Source organism: Lupinus angustifolius, chromosome LG03, assembly GCF_001865875.1.
Source record: "Lupinus angustifolius cultivar Tanjil chromosome LG03, LupAngTanjil_v1.0, whole genome shotgun sequence".
Lineage (NCBI taxonomy): Eukaryota > Viridiplantae > Streptophyta > Magnoliopsida > Fabales > Fabaceae > Lupinus > Lupinus angustifolius.
In genome coordinates, this window is record NC_032011.1 from 2,418,456 (window position 1) to 2,438,571 (window position 20,116).

The window sequence follows — 20,116 nt, forward strand, 5'->3', positions numbered from 1 at the left end:
GATTAATTAACATGGCATGTTTCGTGAGCTTGATGGTTTTGGGCCAAATTAAGCGCAAGGGATTGTTATGATCGTATAAATGTTATATGCACTTCAATAAATGTTATATGAACTTAATATATATATATACCATCGGCATATCATCTACTATTCTTATGTTAACTATTATTAACTTCTAAATAAAAGTAATATAAATCAATAATAAATGACATGTTGTGAGTGTAAAAATCTTTACGATAATACATACATGTTAAACTATATCAAATAATCGTGGGTCAAAATTTGAAACTCTAATTCACAAATCTCAAACAACAACAACCACCAGAAAACAGAAGCTCAATTATAAATTCCTCATTTCTAAATTCACCTTTCATCAAATTCACTATGACCCAAATTCCAACATCTAAAAATCATAATCCACACGTACACACCACCCAATCTAACAAGAAAACACTACGTAATCACCAATGTTCCTATAGCACTACTACTATCTTATGTCCCTGCATAATCATAGTAGTGTTCTTTGATATAACCAAAGATAATCATTCACTCATCCTATAATTCTTAGGATTATGGAATTAATTCTATTCAGGTACATAATTATTCCACCCAACAAGTCAAGGAATCTAAATCTATCTAATATTTAATAACATCTTATACCATTAAATCAACGTATTGTTGATATCATCACCTATTAAGTATCATTTAGGTAATTTTTATGGGCTTGGGCCATGATCACCATTTTTTATACATAAATCCATGTTTGGCATATGAAATTGAAATTATGCTTTAGAATTCCATTTCCAATACCATAGATAAGAAGAAATGGCGTCTATTTTTAACTCAAATGTCAATAATGCTCTATTCTAATTCCTACTTCATGATGATAAGTGAAGTTATTATATTATACATATAAAACAAAAAGTTTAATATATATACATGCCATCTCAATAATCAACCCATGTGTATTACTTTTGTTTAGAGCAAAAAATAATTACCATATGAATAAATAATGAATAACGTGATGCTAGTGTCAAAAATTCTAAGGTGAATAATTATTCAATCCACAAAAAATGTTAAAAAAAGAAACAAAAGAAAAGAGCAATAGTGAAATATATTTGAAGCATTAATCCAACGGCCAGCATACATCAATAATTCTCATTGAATCTTAACCGTCCAAATATACTTCCCGAAAAATCCAATCTCAGCCGTTGAGCCAACCTTTATAAACGAAGTTAAATCCCAAACCCTAGCATGCTCATACGTTGCTGCCATTACTCTTTGCCGCGGATATCTGAGGAGGTTGCATCTGCTTAAGGTGAGATATGAATCTGATACCCTTTTAGATTCTGAAGCACCCCTCCAATTCTTAACCTTAATCGATGGAAAATGAAATCAAAGTTCACATTTTTATGTTCTACTTTGAAATTTGTTATTTTGAGAAAGGGCTTTTGTTTAATCTTCACCATTGGTTCTGTTTTGTTGGGTTCAATGGATATAGCTTAAGATTTATAATTTATAATTTTGGTGTTGTGATTTGTGTTTTTTGAATGAGATTCAAAGATACACAGTATAAGTGATGGAGTCTTATGTTTTCATGGGCTTGTTAATGTTTAACTTGAAATGTATGACATGAATGGTAATTCCTGTTCCTTAACTATAACCTGTTGTTATAGAAATGTTTTATATTCATAGGAGGGTGTTCATCTATGTCATTATGACATATTTAAAATCTGAGTAGCATATTTTATTTGAAGTTTGAAGCTACTCTAGAATTTTTAAAATCAGATAATGAACAATGTCTATGATGCTGTAGTGTGAGAATTGTTGTATCATTGGGGAACTTATTATCTTAACAATGTTGCGATTATTTGATTATTCAATGTGCTGTATTGTCCTTTACAGTATGTTGGCTAATGTATGTATTTTACATAATTAAGTCTTGAAGATTGATAAATGATTTGATTTTTCATTATTTTAATGTCGGTGTTGTATTTATAATATAGTTCATATAAGACAATCCACTTGATGGTTATGCTATGCTTATAGATGTACCTTTACATTTAGAACAATTCTATCATAAAATTCACCAAATCTAGCTTTTACTGAATTTTTCTTCTTTGCTTGCAGCTGTAAAGATGTACACATCAAGGAAGAAAATTCACAAGGATAAGGATGCTGAGCCCACTGAATTTGAGGAGTCTGTTGGACAGGTTTAATTCTTGTTTATTATAAATGATGTTCTTGCTATAGATGCTAAGCATTCGTAATTGCAACATATGAATATCTCTTTCTGTTCAATTTTTTGTTGTTGCAGGCTTTGTTTGATCTTGAAAACACCAACTCTGACTTGAAAAGTGATCTGAAAGATTTATACATCAATTCAGCACTGTAAGTGACGTTTGTGTGAAAATACATTATTTTTATGGTTGTCTTTTAACGAGCACTCTTTCTTGATCTACAGACAAGTTGATGTCTCTGGGAACCGCAAGGCTGTGGTTATTCATGTACCCTACAGATTAAGAAAGGGTTTCAGGAAGATTCATGTCAAGCTTGTCAGAGAGCTCGAGAAGAAATTTAGTGGGAAGGTAAGCAAAGAATAAGATCAGAGTTTTTTATCCACTCATTAGATTGACAATTGTTCTCATGATCGTTGAAATTTTCTATCGATAGTTGCCCCCTCAAAGTATTTCCTGGCCATTCTGCAATGCTTGTGGAACTTTATATTCCCTTCAAACTCATTGTACTTTATTTTTCTATAAAAGTTTTAGCAATCTTTTAATGTATAGCTTAAGTTAAATAAGTTGCCATGCTGTTACTGTTATTATATAATGATATTAGACTTGTAAAATAGTTTCTCACTTTTTCCATTCTACATGATTATTCTTTTTATTATGATGCTTCATTTTGTTGTATTGCTGAAACTTGCAGGATGTGGTTGTGATTGCCACTAGGAGGATAGTTAGGCCACCAAAGAAAGGTTCTGCTGTTCAGCGTCCCCGCAGTCGTACACTCACTGCTGTGCACGAGGCAATACTGGAGGATGTTGTATTGCCTGCTGAGATTGTTGGGAAGCGTACTAGGTATCGCCTTGATGGATCCAAGATCACGAAGGTAAAGCTTTCATAACTAATGAACTTCATCCTCACTTCTCATGTTCAACCAACCATTAAACTGATTAAAGATTCAAATAATGTATCTGTGGTTATCTAAGCTAATGATCATGGATGCAATACTGGGAATTAAATTTGTACAGATAGATTTATGTGCAAGAAAGTAGGTGTCTTTTTCTTGTGAAAAAACAAAATATCAATATCATTTTTAATCGAATTCTTGTCTTCTAGGTGTTTTTGGACCCAAAGGAGCGAAACAACACCGAGTACAAGTTGGAGACTTTTTCTGCAGTATACAGGAAACTCTCGGGCAAAGATGTTGTGTTTGAGTACCCTATCACAGAGGCTTAGGTTCTCTTACGTCAGCTTTGAATTTGTTATAGAATTGCAAATGGTGGATGCTTGTTAAAATTTTGTGCAAGTTGATTTTCATGCTGGATATTCTAAAGTGCACTTTACTAAGTACTGTGGTCTGATTCATTAATGCAAGATTTGATTTTTCTGTTAATCCTAGTGATTCCTTTACTATAAATTCGATTTACTTTGTTATTCAATGTATTCATCTTGAATGATGATTAATCTGTTTGCTTGAAGGTACAACAAGAAAAAAATGCATTATTTACTAAAATAGACCATAACTAAATCAATATTCTATTTTAGTGCGACTCAATTTTACTGAGATGAAACTGGACCATGCATGCTCCACTTGTGATTAGATATTGTGAATGAAGTAATTGATGCAGAATTGAGTCCATACCCAATCCCACAAATATTTGATGGGTTTTATAGGTTCAGTGATTTGGCTCAAACTTGTGTACAGGTTTCTCTGCCGATTTATCTTAGAACGTTTGAAATTAGTATGAGTTAAGTATTAGAAGACATGTAGTTTATGCAGATTCAGTGACCATGTAGTTCAAGGAAAGTATTTCAATAAGGGTCCCTTTTATTGGACAAAGTTTGAGATGTTGCTTTCATCACATTCTCAGATGAAACCATTGTGCTAATTAGTTATCGCATACTTTTAGTTCCTCAAATAGAGCTTGCTAGCACAATGAAAAGAAAATGTTTAACTTTTCATTTGAGTTTTCCATGTAAGGTTCTTTAAACATTGTCTTAAGGGTAAGGGAGGTTAACAAAAGTGAAAAAATGTTACAAGTTAATGACAAGTTTTTGTCTTTGACTCGGTAGGTAATTTTATTCATTAGGTCGTGGGTGGTGTTTAAGTAGATTGATATGTAAAAAGTCATTAATTTAAGTAAAAAATAATTTTTACGTATATCTAATTGTAAAAAGGTATAAATTTGTTAAAAAAATGTGTTGCACCACATTAAGTTAAAAAGCTAAAAGTATAGACGTCAACTCTAAAATATGAGATTTTAATTGCCAAATCCGTCTCACTGCAATTAACTTGGAATAAAGATGAGTTAGTAGGATAAACCAAATCTTAAAAATTCAAAATAATTTTTTTTATCTTTCTTTATATTTAGATTTTGATTCTTATTGGGAGAAAGATGGTTCATCTAAAATTTATTGGTAGCTTTGTTTGGAGTTGGAGCTGACAAAACAGGTTATCAACCAGGATTGGGCTGACCCATTTTTGGCTCGAAAAAAGACGAATATTTTTCGGGTCAAAAATCGACTTCCTATAATATCCTATGACTACTTATGAGCTCTATGCTGGACAATCCAATTAGGTAAGCCTGTTTTGCCAACACATTGTCAGCTCTAGCTCTAAACAAAGCTACCACAAAGCAAATGTGACCATCATTATTTAAGCTACCAACTAATCAAATGTGACCATCAACATTTATATTTATTTTGTAAACTCAAAGATATACATCAGTTTAGTTTATGCTATGCTATCATAATATGTTTGTAAAAATATATAATTTTCCATATAAAACAATCAGCCCACAACCGAGTTAAATATCAATTTAATTTCTAACACACTATATATAGGCACATAAGACTAGTGTTTTAATGGACCAATGAGTATGCATCTTCCAAAGACTATTATATAGGCACATGATATTTCAGGAACTAAAGTGGAGTTTTAACAGAAATTGAAGGAGTATGCATCTCCCACAGAGTTATTACACATTTGTGCATCAAATTGATATAGCATTATGCGTGAATGGAAGCTTCTTATAAAAGCATTTAACATAAACATGTTGAGGAGTTAGTGCATACACTGGTGTATATGTAATTTAAAAAGAAAAGGAAAATATGAACCGTAGAAAAGGAAGATGATGACATAGCTCAGGTTGTTCCTTTTACCCACTTTTGGGTGTCACTTAAAACTAGACCGCACTAGCATGAATTTTAACAAGGAATAAAGAAAATATGATGATTAATATGCTAAAGTATCTATTGCAAAAATATAAATAAAAGTTTATCTACTGCTATGAAACTGATTTGGTGTCTCTATCCCCGGCTAAGAAGACATCTCATAAGAGGCCTGAGGAAGTGACTCACTTGCATTAGGTTCTCCGAGGTTGCATTCGAAATGATGGAAACAACCTTTTCGCTTGCAAAAGTAAGGCTGTGCGCTTCTATCTATCTTCCCCGAACCTCATCAGGTGAAAGGCGTAGGCGTTGAGCCTTCACAAAGTGAATATACCTCCTTTGTCAGCAGCTGGAGTTTGAGGCCTCTGTCTTGATCACCCTGGTATTGTAGGAGCCACAAAATCCACATTTGTGATATAACCAGTGGAAGCGTGACATGCCCTTTCTATCACAATCATGGCAGAGTATGTCCTGCATTTTCATTAACAAACAATAGTGATAAATCATACCATGATTTGAAAAAAAAACATTAACATTGTATATTAAACATTGCAGCACATGTTTGTACTCTGTACGAGGTATTTCAGCATCCAGCAGGTTCTTCTTATTGAACCTTGAAAGAACTGGAGAAAAAAACAAAATGTTTCTCTCTTTTTTAGAGGTAATGATTTTACATCACCAGTTAGTGGAAAAAGGAAATTTTTGCAACTTTGAATTTCAAGGTTTGTATCATTATGCTTTTCTATCAGGCTACTTGTGCAATTCCTCTCTTTCTTCTTAATCACGAAGTTATTCTACTTGCTATGAAGTATATTTAAATTAGTTAAATGTAATATATTTTCTTCAGTAATATCAAGTTTAATGTCTTAGTACCCCCAAAAAATGCATTGCTCAACTTTGCACAAAAATCTTACAATATGTGAAAACTGATATTTGACAGACAAGCAGAAAAGTGGGATTCAACTAATATTGTCACAATGTATACCAAATGAGGCACACAACTCAAAATATTTTAGACTTGACCTTTTTATTAACATTTATAAATACCTGAGAGCGGTCCTTGTACTCATCAGGAAGCTCCTCAGCAGCTAATAAAGCGTCAAGCATACCAAAATAAACCTGGATAGGAAGAGAAACAGTTAAGTATTGTATGCCATGAAACTTTTAAGTAAATCACTTTCCATTTGAAAAGGCCATCAGAAAATTCCAAAAGGCTGCAGGTTTTGACCGCATATTCATTCAGTCATTCATATCCCAATACACAACCAAGAGTACAAATAAACCTCCAACGAAATGGCTGCAGACAATTAAAATTTAACTTTCTTTAGTTATGTATGTAGTTAATCAAACCTGTAAGAATTCAAGGTGTGAAGATTTAACATGAGTACAACAACAAACAGGCCTTAGCCCCGGTAGAAGGGGTCGGCTACATGGATCGATCGGCGCTATAATGTCCTATCATAAATAATGTTCATTGACTAACATCACTTATCTTTTTCACTAAATCTTCTAATCAAATGTCAACGGGAGGGTATTTCTTCTTGCACTCTTTACTTAATTAGCTCAAATTCCTAATTAAGAGCGTGCCAACATGTGCATAGGGTTGTTATGGATCAATAAATGCGTAGAATTGTATGCAGTCACAAAACAAATTTACAAGATTAAACTTAGCAGAAAAAATATCAGAAGAAAATATTCTTACCGCCATATCTCCCAATGACTTGCTGCAGATTGGACATGTGTAGTGACTAGAAGTGTATGCCTAAAATTTAACAACAAAGTATAAGGTTGAATCCAAAACTCCTAAAACATAGAGGGTTCAAATGCAGCTTTCTTTTCTTGTCTGAGAGGGAGGGTAAAACCTAAAATGGGCGTGAAATAGACCTGAAAACAAGATGAATGCATATAATGTCCACAAGGTAGAGCTCTGACTGTTGCACTTGATGTGAACAAATCATCACAGCATATTGGGCAGTTCATTTCTAAACCTTTCTCCAGACACTTGTGAGATGCTGATTTAATCCCCAGGCAACAGTTACATTTCATACAATGAAAATAATCAATCCCAAGCCCTTGGCCAACACGGCATATATTGCAGAATGGGCAATGATATACATTCCTGCAATATAACGATTCACAATTAAAAGCCAAAAGCTACTAGGAAAAGTAAAATTAAAAGCACTAAAGAAGTTAACAGATTAATAATAAATCACATCATAAGAGGGCATAATTTTCCAAGTATTTCTTGATAACACAATCATATAGCATTGAACATGCCAAATAATATTTTTCAAAAAGATGTACATCAGTATATAAGAGCATCATAATTCATAAGAATTGTCAATTCATGCAATTCAAAACTTATTTGTATATTCTCCCTCTCTTTTCAAAGAAAATTCCCCCCTAAAAATATGGGCCGAGCCTTGCATTAATTTCAACCATTAGTTCTTCGCTGTGAAACTCCTTAAGTTTGTTATGCAATTTTTCCATTAAAATGATGGATACACCGCTGTAGATTGTCAATAAGTGATGAGTTGTTAATCTCGGTCCTAATGCAATTAACTGCGATGCTCAATATACTTGGCCCATATATAGATCCCAAACATGCATCCAAGGCAATCAGTCAAACAAAGAAGGGCATACTCACAGTTATTAAAAGCACATAATGCTTAAAACCAGTAAAAGTAGTTGTGGTTATACTGAGTCAGGTCCTAGTTACTAGATTTCTCTTCAAAAGATTTATATGGAGTAAGCAATCAAGAGCTGGAGGTATCACAGGTCTCACGCAATACTAACGAAGACACTGAAGTTTTAGAACAAAAAGAAGAGAAGAGTGTTTCGCTTTAAAATATGAAGCAGCAGATGAAACAATTTATGTTCAACACAGGAGAAAACAAAGTACAAACTGAGACAGCGTTAACTTAAAAAAAAAGCTCCAACTTCTATACATGTGGATACAATACAAGTACATATAGGCAGTAAGAACTAAGAAGAAACTGAAAGCTATCTTCAACTTTTATTTCTCAGGTCAATAGTATTCCCCCTTGCCCCCTCCCAACAAAAAATAGCAGAAGGGAACAACAGTTGCCACACTTCAACTTTTGACTTCTAAAGTAAGATCTGAAATACCTTTCATCATCGAAAAATTTGCATATGTTGCAGTAGTATTTTGCCATGGAAAGTCCATTACATGAAGATGAGATGCATATAGGCCCGACTGGCTGTATAGTTAGACAGCGCATACACATCATTTCCAATGTTGCTTTTCTGAAATTGTCGAACATGCACTTAGAAATACTAAAATACATACCAGTATAAAATATGTAGAAATTTCATAAAATATTTACCTATCCATCGAGTGATCGCTAATATTATCATGGCAAAATCTGCATGTAAATAACTTGCCACAACAAGCAGCCCGAAGCTTGCAATTTCGCTTATAATGCTCACATCCAAGTACTTGTTTCTGTGGGTCCCAAAATGATGGTACAAGTCCTATTTCTTTATTAGATGGTTCCCCAGATAAAGCTTTAGGTAAGTTCTGCTGGGAAGCTATCCATCGACTGCAATACACAAATAACTAATCAACAAGAGCTTCAAGACAATAAACTAAAGTTCTATTAAGAGAAAATGCAATTAATTATGTCAGATATATAATAAAATGTGGGAATTATGGCTACTAGAACCAACCTTGTCATTAAATTCTGCACAAGGTACGCCTTTCTCCTTGGATCAAGAGTTGAGTCACGATAAACTTTCCGGACCTCTGACTCAAGTTCATTCTGATTCATCCGGAATATGTCTTTCCAACCCGGCTTGAACATCTGATCATTCAGGTCCAAGCTTTCTTGATAGTCAGAGCCTAGTACAAAATCATAACACGTTTTTATTTATCCATCCCACTATTTCCAAAAGAACCTGAAACAAACTAAAATGGTAAAAGGCATATGAGAAACCTCTTAGAGAGGTGCTACACTCTGATGTTTCTGCTTGTGATATGGATACCGGACTCTCTTTCAAGCATTCATTTAGCCATTCATTGAACATAGTGTTCTTCGTTGCCTGTTTCCACGTATCCATCATTTTGTTCTGTTCATCCTGAGTAAGCGCAGAAGTTACCCATGGTAACATTGACTGGAGAACTTCAGCACCTGTAGTTCCAATTATCCGGCCCACTATCTTGTCTTGTTCTTCCACAGTGAAATGTCTACCAAACAATGGCCAGAGCTCCAGCTCTTCCCTGAAAATATGCTGATCCAGTGACACTCTTATGGACTTGCACATCCCTTGAAGCTTAGTTGAAAGCTCATTGTACTTTCTGATAATATCGTTATCATCAGCATTGGAAGTTCCAAAATTTCCTTCACTTAAATCCTGTGACATATGAGTAATCTGCAAGGCTTCATGAAGAACAGAGAGCTCAGAAAGAGCACGTGAAATATCTTCAAATAACTTTTCTTCTTGCTTGTGGTCCAGTGTATATGAATGGCTGACATTATGAAGCGACTCTTTGGATTCCAATGCTGGAAATACGATATCATCTTCAGCATTACTATGAGCTCTATATAAACCCCACAAAAGACGAAATCTTCCACTAAATTGTCGAATAACTGTTTCATCACCATCACTTAGCTTTCCAGATTCAACATCTAAATACTCCAAGTCCTTTTGTATAGCTTTATGGAATTTAAATATGGTATCAATTGGTCTTTCTGCAGAGCCAACATCACAGGGGCTGCTGTCACTTTCCCATATGAAAAGACTGGAATTAATAGATGGGGCAGAAGAAGTGAAAGACAAGGAGCGTAGGGACTTGGCTGTCGAAAGAGAACTCAGCCCCAAATTGTTAGTGCTTACTCCTAAACCCGGCACACAACAAGACCGAGCACCACAACATTGTTTCTGGGTACTTCCATTTTCTGAAGTTTCAGGTACATCTACATTCCTGTGCAACTCCAATTTGTTTCGCTTGGCTGGTCTTTGGGTCCCATCTGATTCAGCTAATACTGAGTAACCTCTACCAGATAATGCAGACTCACAAGTACAGGAAGACCGGACAATATTATCTTCGATATCAGAGAATCGACAGCAAGCTGATGCTCTTAAAGACAAACACAGACCATCATTACGTCCCTTGCAAGCCCAACCACAGAAGAGTGTGACTAGAGCAGAATCTATGGCAGGAGCTGGAGCAGGTTGGCAAATTGTTAGATATAGAACAAATGAAAATAAAATTTCTTTCAGGGGCAAGCAAAGTTAAGTAGACATAGAACCTGCTAATTGCATGTTCTTCAGAAACAGCTTTGCTTCATATTCAGATAATGGCCCTACCAACCATGGCAGGACACGCTCAATCAATTTCAGAGGCATCACACACAAGCTTTGGTACAGAAGTTCTCGTTGCCTTTTGAAGCTAAAATGCTTCCGTGCAAGTGAAAGAACCTACAGATGGAGGGAATCAGGAACATATTTAAAAAGACTAAAAGTAGCTTAATATAACGACTTTGCTGTCAAACTATTTGATTAATATCTATGGATTAAGAAATAAAGGACTTGTGTTGTACTTCTGTACTTAATTTTTTTAACTAATACAAGAGTTGATTGTAGCTATCATCCTTAGACAACCTATGATCATATGATGTAGCTTCTGCACATATAGCAGTTAAATCTCACCAACCAATAATATTATTAATATTTCATTTGCTAAATACATTCACATCTCACTTAGCCACTCCCAGAAAATGTATTCCATGAGCAATGGAGACTCACCTGAACTTCCTCATCATGGAAATGCCTCTGTATGGTTTCCATTATATGATCAGCGTGTGAGCACAATTTGGAATAAAATTCCGCTTCCGAATTAGATGTGGCTCCTTCATTTTGTATACTTTCAATCAAATAGTGGAAGTCATTAAATTGGCTTTCTTCTTCAGCATGCTCTTCAAAGAAAGAAACTTCTTCATCTACTGCTGGAAATATAACCTTGTCCTCAGCAATACTGCATTCATAAAATAAACAGGTCTTTCAGAAAATAAATGTTGGTCCATACAATCCAAATAACATAATATATTAAACATTTCGTGCCACACACTTCTAACGCTACATAAAGAATGAAGTACAGAGGATATTATTTAAGAAAATGGCATGTTTAATTTTCTTTATGACAATAACTTTGTCTCTAGATATACGCTATACAGGACACTAATATCTAAAGATCTTCTAGCATCGCATCTGCATCCATGACAGCTTGTTTCTTAACCAGCCCTTGTCACACACTTCTAAAACTACATAAAGAATGGAGTACAGAGGAATGTAGTTAAGAAATAACACACCTTACTTTTTCATGATAATAGTCCCATCACTATATACTATAGGACAATAAAATAATTAAAATCATGAGAAGATCCTTTAGCAAACAAATATTACATTGGCATTCCATGTAATCTAGACAACCTCTAGCGCCTCTTATTCAATCCTTTAGGGAAAGAATATTTTCTATTTCATTTAATTTTGCCAATCCTACTACTTGAACATTTTTTATATAAGTTGGGAGCAAGTAAGGTAATTATTTCTTCATGGTGTATTAGAATCCGACAATTTGCACAAATTATATATGTGTGTTTGCATTGTACTAAGTGAAGACTGAAGAGCAAGAAAAGATCCTGCATTTCAAATATATTTTTTATGTACATGATGCTTCTTCTACAGCACTCCAGCAATTTTTGTCCTTAATGAGAAGTGAAGGGAGAAAAATCAAAGCATAAGGATCCAAGATAGGGGAAAACTGAATACATGAACATTAGCAAGTAGATTAATTGAAGAACAAGCAAAAGAAATCAAAATAAGGAAGTTTCTCTTTGAAGAAACATAAGATAGGTCCTCAAGACAGAGTTGTAAAACAAAGTTAAGGTGATACCTGTGAAACATGCAAACTTCGGCGATGAATTGCAACCTTTCATTAAAAGCTGACAGATTAGTCAAATCTCCAGAGAGTTGTATCTTTCTGGTCTCCGCTGCTATTTCATTCAACTCCTTTTTAATTGCATTATGCCAAATCAATATTTCATCTATAGGATGTGTTCCCATGGTATCAGAAACATCCAGGATAGATCCAGAACATTTCCTTTTACCAGTTGCAGTTGACTCGCATGCACATTTTACTTTTCCAATTTGATGGGTTAATGGACTAGGACTACTTAGAACCTGAGAGTGATCTATACAATTATCAACTGTTTTAGCACTACTCCCATCCATCCAGGTGAAAATAACCTTCAATGAGAAAGAATGTGATCAGATGCATTACAATGACATGTCAAATGTATGTCAAAATTATTCTTCAACTCATAAAGTAGACATGTTGAATGAATGTCAAAATTATTTTTCAACTCGTAAAGTAGCATTAACAAAGAAAAGGAAATAACAATGCTCCAAAATAATTTAAAACCACACCTTTTGAAGAAGCTTTTCCTCCGGCACTACCTTGCTTAAGCACTTACGCAAGTCATGAGATTCGTCAGGTGATATAGACTTTGAAAGCCATGGAAGAAATTCTACCATCATATTCACAGGAATACTGCAAAGAAATTGCCAAACTAAGGATGCCTGTTCCTCGAGAGAGAATTTCTCAATAAGCAGTGGAAAAACCTGACATCATCCAACCAACAAAAATATTAGACACACACCACAATAAAAAAATATTTTTCAGCCATATAAAATTTTGGCCAAGATTACCACAATAGATCCTTTAGGACATTGTTGTGTAGACAGATACCTGTATTGTGAAAAATGCCTTAAGGGAGACATAATTAAACACATGTAAGCATAACATAGATGTTAATTGTCTGAATTTTGTAGTTAATAATCCCAGCTACACGCATAATCCCAGCTACACGCATAATCCCAGCTACACACATAATCCCAGCTACACGCATAATCCTAGATTTTTTCACGAGCATGTACACACTCACATATATGCTTTTACCTTCCTCCTAGATGGTACTCTCACATCAACAAACAAAGATAAAATAGATTTAATAACAATATGCAATATGACACCCTAATTTCTATTCTTAGGCATAACATAAGAAATTATTATAGTTTGTAAACTTCATATTCATGATTCAATATTTTGATATACTAGCACATGAGCATCGTTATGCAAGAAAATGAATGCAGTCCTCAATTTAATATCAAAGAAAGGACCTGATTAGTCTTACGCCAATAAAAATGATACCATTGATTGCTAATTTTGAATCATTAGTTGAAGCCCACATGGTTGTGTTAAATCAAATAGCTACTATGTAAACATTTAACCCATCAAGTAAGTAAAGCAGTGAAAGCACAAATTGGTCAGCATAAATAAAAATTGAAAACAATTTTATTGCTATGCCAAATAGAACTTAACACCTAGTCTACCATAACTCAGTAGCAACTAGCAAAAATAACACCTGTAGCTCATATGAATGTGATCAGAATGGAAAACAAATCTCCATATTTCCATTATCTTATATTTTGCATTTATCTCATCAGAAGAATCCAAACGGAAATCAGGGAAAGAGATATGAAATAAACTTATACCTGTTCCTCTTCCTTAGCCATGTGTTGACTAACTGATGTTTGCAGAGCTCCTGTGCAGGATGCTAACTCTCTTGGGAAATTTTCATCATTATGGATGGAAGTATTTGAGCTATTTAATAGCTCAAATAGATGATTAAAAAGATTGCTTTCATTTTTGTGTTCAAGAGAATATGTCTGTGCTACATTCTTCACACGTATATCTAGAGCTGGAAAAATCACCTACAATTTTTGAAAGACTTCACTCAATGTTTGAACATAGCAGAAAAGTAGGGTTGGTGAGGCCAAATTAACGTAACAGTGATTGGGAAAGTGGAAAAGATCCACATGCAAAACATATATAGCATATGGCCTTAACATCATAAAAAAAGCAGTGGACACTAATACACTATCATGTATATAGGAAATTCTACAAAAGATGAACTCAATACAAAGGGAAGCCCTGATGATTCGGAAATTTGTAGGTGACAAAGTTATAGTTACTGCTAAACTTTTTTTTTTTTAATAAGCCAAACTTTTATGAGTAAAGAGATAGACCAATAATTTCACATCAACAATAAATAGAACAAATTTATGGGCCACTAGCTGTTTGCTAACTACATGCAGTTATATTCATATAGGAGTTAATTTCTTCATGAATCAGCATACAATCAGTTCAATTGTAGCTATTTAGTGACAAACAGCAGCATACTGTTATTTCTCTCACACGCAATACATAGTTCAATAAATACAGCTACAAGACTAGAGTTGGAAATAACATTCTTAGTTGGGGCAAAAAGAGGAAATAAATCATATTTGGATTTTATATCATACTATTAAAAGCAAAATGTAAGGAATAATAATAACAACAAAAGGCCTAATATCCTAGAGCGTGTTTGGCTAAACAGCAGTTTAAGTACCTTTTCAATAAGTGCTTGCAAAATGAGAGCTTATAATCTTCCAATAAGCTCTTTTTAGCTTATTTCATAAGCTTATCTGATAAGTTTATTTTGCTAAGCTCTTCCAAACACATATTTAAGTGATTATATATAATAAGTCCAAATAAGCTCTTCCAAATTCCCTTTAAATACCATTGTGATTAAGAAAACCACACCCAATGTCTCAATTTCAAAAAATATACATTTTTTATAGCTAAACTTAAATTAGTCCTACCCAAAATTAAACTACTAGTACAGATCACAAATTTCATGAAAATATAAAAAGGAACGAAGAAAGGGGGTTCTAAAACATGTACCTCATCTTCAGCATTGGAGTGATGCGTGTACATGGATCTGATAAAATGATATCGCTCTGAAAGAGGGTCAATATCAGAACGGTTACCATTAGCGAATGCCATAGCTAATCGATTCAATGCATCGAGCTCATTCCGAATCGCTTTATGGAAAAAGCAAAAAATCAAAATTGGCGATTCCAATTGGGAACGATTGAAACCGAATCCATTTGATGAAGAAGAAGAAGAAGAATCGACTTTGTTAACGGGATTTGAGAGCACTGCAGTTAACGGTGTTGCCATGTTTTTTCTTCTTTCTGATTCTTAGGTCTGAAATTGTGAAGTTTGTGTTATTTTCTGAATCCAATTTTGAGAAAGTTGTTTCTGTTTGGTTGAAGAAGAAGAAGAATAGAATTGAAAGAGGGTTGTTTGGTAATAGCGATAAGACAACCTGCGAGAGAGGAAGGTTCTGTGTTTAGTGAGTGAGAAATTGAGAATGATGATTATATACTTAGTGTCATTTTCCACGTGGCTATTATATGCCACCTAGGATGATTATGTCATTTCTTCAATTTTCTGACTTGAGAATTATTATTATTTTTCTTCATTTTTATGGTGTGAATGAAATAAGATATGGTTAGTAAAGTCAAAATTCATTTTATAATAATTATGTCTTGAAATTAATTAATGTTTAGTTATTCAAAAAAATTACAAATTACTATCTTGTGTACTAAATCTTCTTTTGATATATAAAAAAGGAAAAGAGTCATTTCTACCAAAGATAAGTTGTTATTGTTTATTTACATTTAAAAATAATAATGTCATATTATTTTTTAATGCACTCTCCTATAGAAGAGGATCCACCTTATAAAGAAACATCATTCATAATTGAAAAATGATATATTCTACCCATATGAATTCATATTATTGTTAAATGGTTATAGACCCTAGGAAAATACCCAAAAATGTGAAGAATGAAAAAGGATGGAGAAGAACAATATTAAATAATTTAAGTTGGTCATCATTCAAAGGGTTGAAAATTAGAAATTGATGAAAAGTAAAAGGTATGGATGAAGAGTAGAAGACAAAAATATATTGAGGATTAAAGTGGGGATTATGTGTCTCCACGTACCTATATCTATCACATCAATGTAAAGAGTGGGCACAACGGTTTGAAGGAGAAGAAAGGCACAAGGAGGCACGTGGTTTTAGTATATCATGGGTTAGTTCACACTTCATAGCCCCATGCCTTCGTAAGCCTAGGTTTAGGTCTCAATTTTCCTTCTTTCCTTTCACCCTTTTATTTATAATCCCCATTTTATTCTATCTGAGTTAGGTGAAAATAATTATTATGGTATTAAATTAGAATAGTTAATATTGTATTTTGTTTAAACGATCAATATTAAAGGAGAAGTTATATGATTAAAAACTAATTTTTAATCTTAATTACTTTGTAAGACTTAGATTTACTATTATTATAATTTTTATAAGAAAATTGTTCTCATTTGAGTCACTTATTTATTATAGGTATATCTTCATTTTATGGGTAAAGAACCAATACTCTTCCATGTTGATAACTGTCTCTGTCAATAAATATATTTCTTAGTAATCGAACCAAGAACTTTTTAGTCATTATATTGATTCAATTGTACCTACACTACTAAATTAATATATTATTGGTAATAATTTCTTCATTGAAACATTTGAACCCTGGAAACATTTATCGTAGTAAATGTTCTTTTTACTAGGATAAATTCATTCACCAATGGAAACCTTAGAGTGTTTCCTTATCATGCATCACCTATATTCAAAAGTCCTATTAGACCTAGACTAATTCATATTAAGAGAAGAAACACTCTACTTTAATAAAAGTTCTTTTTTATGATTTAAAGAATAAAGCTTCAAAACTTATGTGGATTCTCACTTTTTTTCTTTCTCAAATTTTAAGATATTGCTTAAGGGGAATTAAACCCCATCACATTCTAGTTAATCCATTTTTCTTCTTAATTTCCTACCGTAAGCATTGTAAGATATGAAAGCAGAAGCATGATCACATGTTACAATTGTAGAGAGCAATACCAAGTGAATAATCTACATAAGTCTACTAACCTACAAATGTACTTTCCATATATACATTATATATATATAGAAGATATTAAAGTACTTCTAATAAAAGATAAATTACCTCCTTCAAATACTAAAATTATGATATGGGTCATATTTATTCATTTTCTATAAAAACATTTCTAAAACTAAGTGAAACAATATATATGTTATATTTTTATAGGTTGAAGGAGATACATTATCTTCTAGTAAAGAGATATTTTATTCAAAAGCTCCACTGATTTTTTATAAAATTAAATGTAGATGGAACCTAGGTCAAAAGTTAAGCTATTCGGGTTAGGGTATGTTCCTTTGGTTGACAAAATGATTATTAAATAATCAAACTTCCTAGCTGCTATTGCTATATGTTTGCATGCAAGTTTTCTTGGGCTATATTCTTTGTGTGATTTATTGCATGCAAGTGTTGCACTTGCATGGCATTGATCTCACCTCTCAAGAGTGGAAAGTGTTGCTTATCTAATTTCTACAAGTTATATGCTACAAAGGTATGATAATAGGAATCAACAAGGTGATGTAATTGCTTTTGGGAGCTAAAAAAATATGATTAATTCTTGGGTTGATGATAAATCCTCATATAATCATCTTAGTTGTTTAGAGCACAGGTGTAACATTTATTAGATGGTTTTCGAAGATCAGTTATATTTTTATTTTGCAATTTAACCTTCCACTATGTTTCTTTGACATCAAATTGATAATTTTGAATTTGATTAGGATATTTTGACACCCCAAAACAATATTGATGGATTAATTTATTTAATGTCAAAATTAACATAAAAAATTATTAGATAACATCTTTATCCCTAAGACTCTTAAGATTTATTTAAGGTCAATTAAGACTTCAGTTTACATTGCTAGAATCTTACATAATTAATATAATATTATATTATCTTTTTTAAAACAAAATATTTGTAGAATAAATTCATGAGCTAGGTAAGAACTAATTTTTTTTAGGATATGTGGCTGTCTTCGAATAAGTATTGCTTATAGGAATTGAATCTTTGATTTTTTTTTTGTTATTTTGAGATCTAGTAGAATCTTATATTACTAGATTAACACCTTGTTGATAGTAGATTTTTGAATGAAATGGCTTATGCATCAGTTAATTTATCATCAATACACTAAAAGTTAAATGAAAGTTATACACATTTTCATATCAGCTTCAGTACTGTGTAACCTAACTATGCCACCCAAAGTGACCATATAACCTTTTTTATTCAACATTTATAAAAGTAACTTGGATAGGACTAAAATATCTGTTGGTGCAACCTAATCAAAAGTGTTTTAATGTGCAAACACAGATTTCCAACTTCATTTTGACAAATCTTTGGCGGTGAAAAAGCAAGGATAAAACAAAAATGTAAGCACAAGTAGTGCTAAGCCAAGCTTATCTACAATTAATGGCAGTCAAATCATTGTTTAATTTATTCATTAATTGACTTATCATTAAAAAAGTACAACACACAAAAACAAAGAAGCAAAAATCACTTTGGCAAGTCTACCTCATGGAAAGTTGAACTTTTACTAGAAACACAATAATATATATCTAGATTGACATCACATGCATTGTCTAATTTATGATTTAATTTATTGTTTTTTATTTCAATTTATTTATAGTTTATATTTACCTTATTAGTTAATATTTAGACTGTTATTATCTATTGTTTATAATAATTTTTATATATATAATAAATTATTTAGATTAAATCATATTTGAGTGTGAACCATATGTATTTGTGAATTATATTAATTATTGATCCTTTTTTTTTGTGAGCTTTTCTAGTGAAAAATGTATTTGCCTTTTGTGTTAACCAAGAAATGCAAATGCTGATGGTCTGAGATGTTTTCCATTTCAACTTGTCCATGTATTATGAAAGTAAAAGCCAAAAGGTTGGAACTATTCAAGGGTGCAATTATATCTATCCACATGATGCACCAAAAGTTGCACCTGATGCTGGCCACTCCTCAAGCAATTGTCATACCAACTGGAGTAATGGTAAGTTGTTTCTATTCAAATGTTGATCTTGTTTTTTGGCTTGTAATCTTGCCAGCAAGAGTGAAGATAATGCACTACATGATCAGATTTCATATATGCAATATTACTCACCAACTTTATCATTATGCTTTTCCCACTAATTGCTCAATATTGGTTACATGTATTCCTGGAATTCAAAAAAACAAATGTTATAATAATTGAGTAATCGAGAAGGACATCAAATTGAAAAAAATCTCGTATTATGTTTAACTGATTTTATCAATTTTACTATTAGATCAATCATACGACAACATAAACAATTTGTAGGCTTGTAGCATTAGAATTTGGCACCAAGTTCAAAACAGATACTGAAATTAATTGTGAGCTTATGGCTGTGACCCAACCCAAGAGAATGGCTGTAAACCTAATTGGAGCAATGGCCAACACTAGCATCATATCAGCAGCAACACATGGAAAACTCCACCACCAACATACTTTTACAAATAGTGACTCTTAGCAAATAGTGAAAAAAGTGCAAAGTGCAAATTAAACAATGAGCTTTTGCTTCCTATGATGCATATCATTGGTAAAAAAGATTACATAAATTTAAAGCAATTCAAATTGGTTAATATTATTTGAATATATATCAAATTTTGAGCATGATATATGAGGATCGTATCTTTCACTTTATTTTCATACACAAAATTTTAAAATATATGAAGAGCAAAGAAACATTGTATGATGTCTATATTTTGGTGTTCAAGAAATCTTATCTATTTGGAACATGCTTTCTTCTATTCTTGTGGATAAAAATGCATGTCTCCTAGCTTACTATTC

At 32.8% G+C, this 20,116-nt stretch overlaps 2 protein-coding genes across 3 annotated transcripts; one reads left to right on the forward strand and one right to left on the reverse strand.

Moving 5' to 3' along the window:
- On the forward strand, positions 1,203–3,621 carry LOC109343030 (40S ribosomal protein S7). The gene is made up of 6 exons (XM_019581141.1): positions 1,203–1,318; positions 2,131–2,213; positions 2,318–2,391; positions 2,465–2,588; positions 2,932–3,114; positions 3,345–3,621. The coding sequence occupies exons 2-6, from the start codon at positions 2,139–2,141 to the stop codon at positions 3,462–3,464; spliced, it is 576 nt and encodes a 191-aa protein (XP_019436686.1). The 5' UTR covers positions 1,203–1,318; positions 2,131–2,138; the 3' UTR covers positions 3,465–3,621.
- On the reverse strand, positions 5,238–15,647 carry LOC109343032 (zinc finger protein BRUTUS-like). 2 transcript variants are annotated; one of them, XM_019581142.1, is made up of 14 exons: positions 15,208–15,647; positions 13,977–14,195; positions 12,849–13,043; positions 12,316–12,668; positions 11,169–11,397; positions 10,673–10,841; positions 9,356–10,585; positions 9,090–9,261; positions 8,747–8,962; positions 8,529–8,666; positions 7,284–7,518; positions 7,102–7,161; positions 6,447–6,518; positions 5,238–5,870 (listed from the first exon to the last, which is right to left on the reverse strand). In XM_019581142.1, exons 1-14 carry the CDS (start codon positions 15,484–15,486, stop codon positions 5,742–5,744), a joined length of 3,696 nt encoding a protein of 1,231 aa, XP_019436687.1. In that variant the 5' UTR covers positions 15,487–15,647; the 3' UTR covers positions 5,238–5,741. The 2 variants fall into 2 exon arrangements, with proteins under 2 accessions (XP_019436687.1, XP_019436688.1); XM_019581143.1 differs by lacking the exon at positions 5,238–5,870 and adding an exon at positions 6,102–6,125 and having other exon boundaries at positions 6,429–6,518.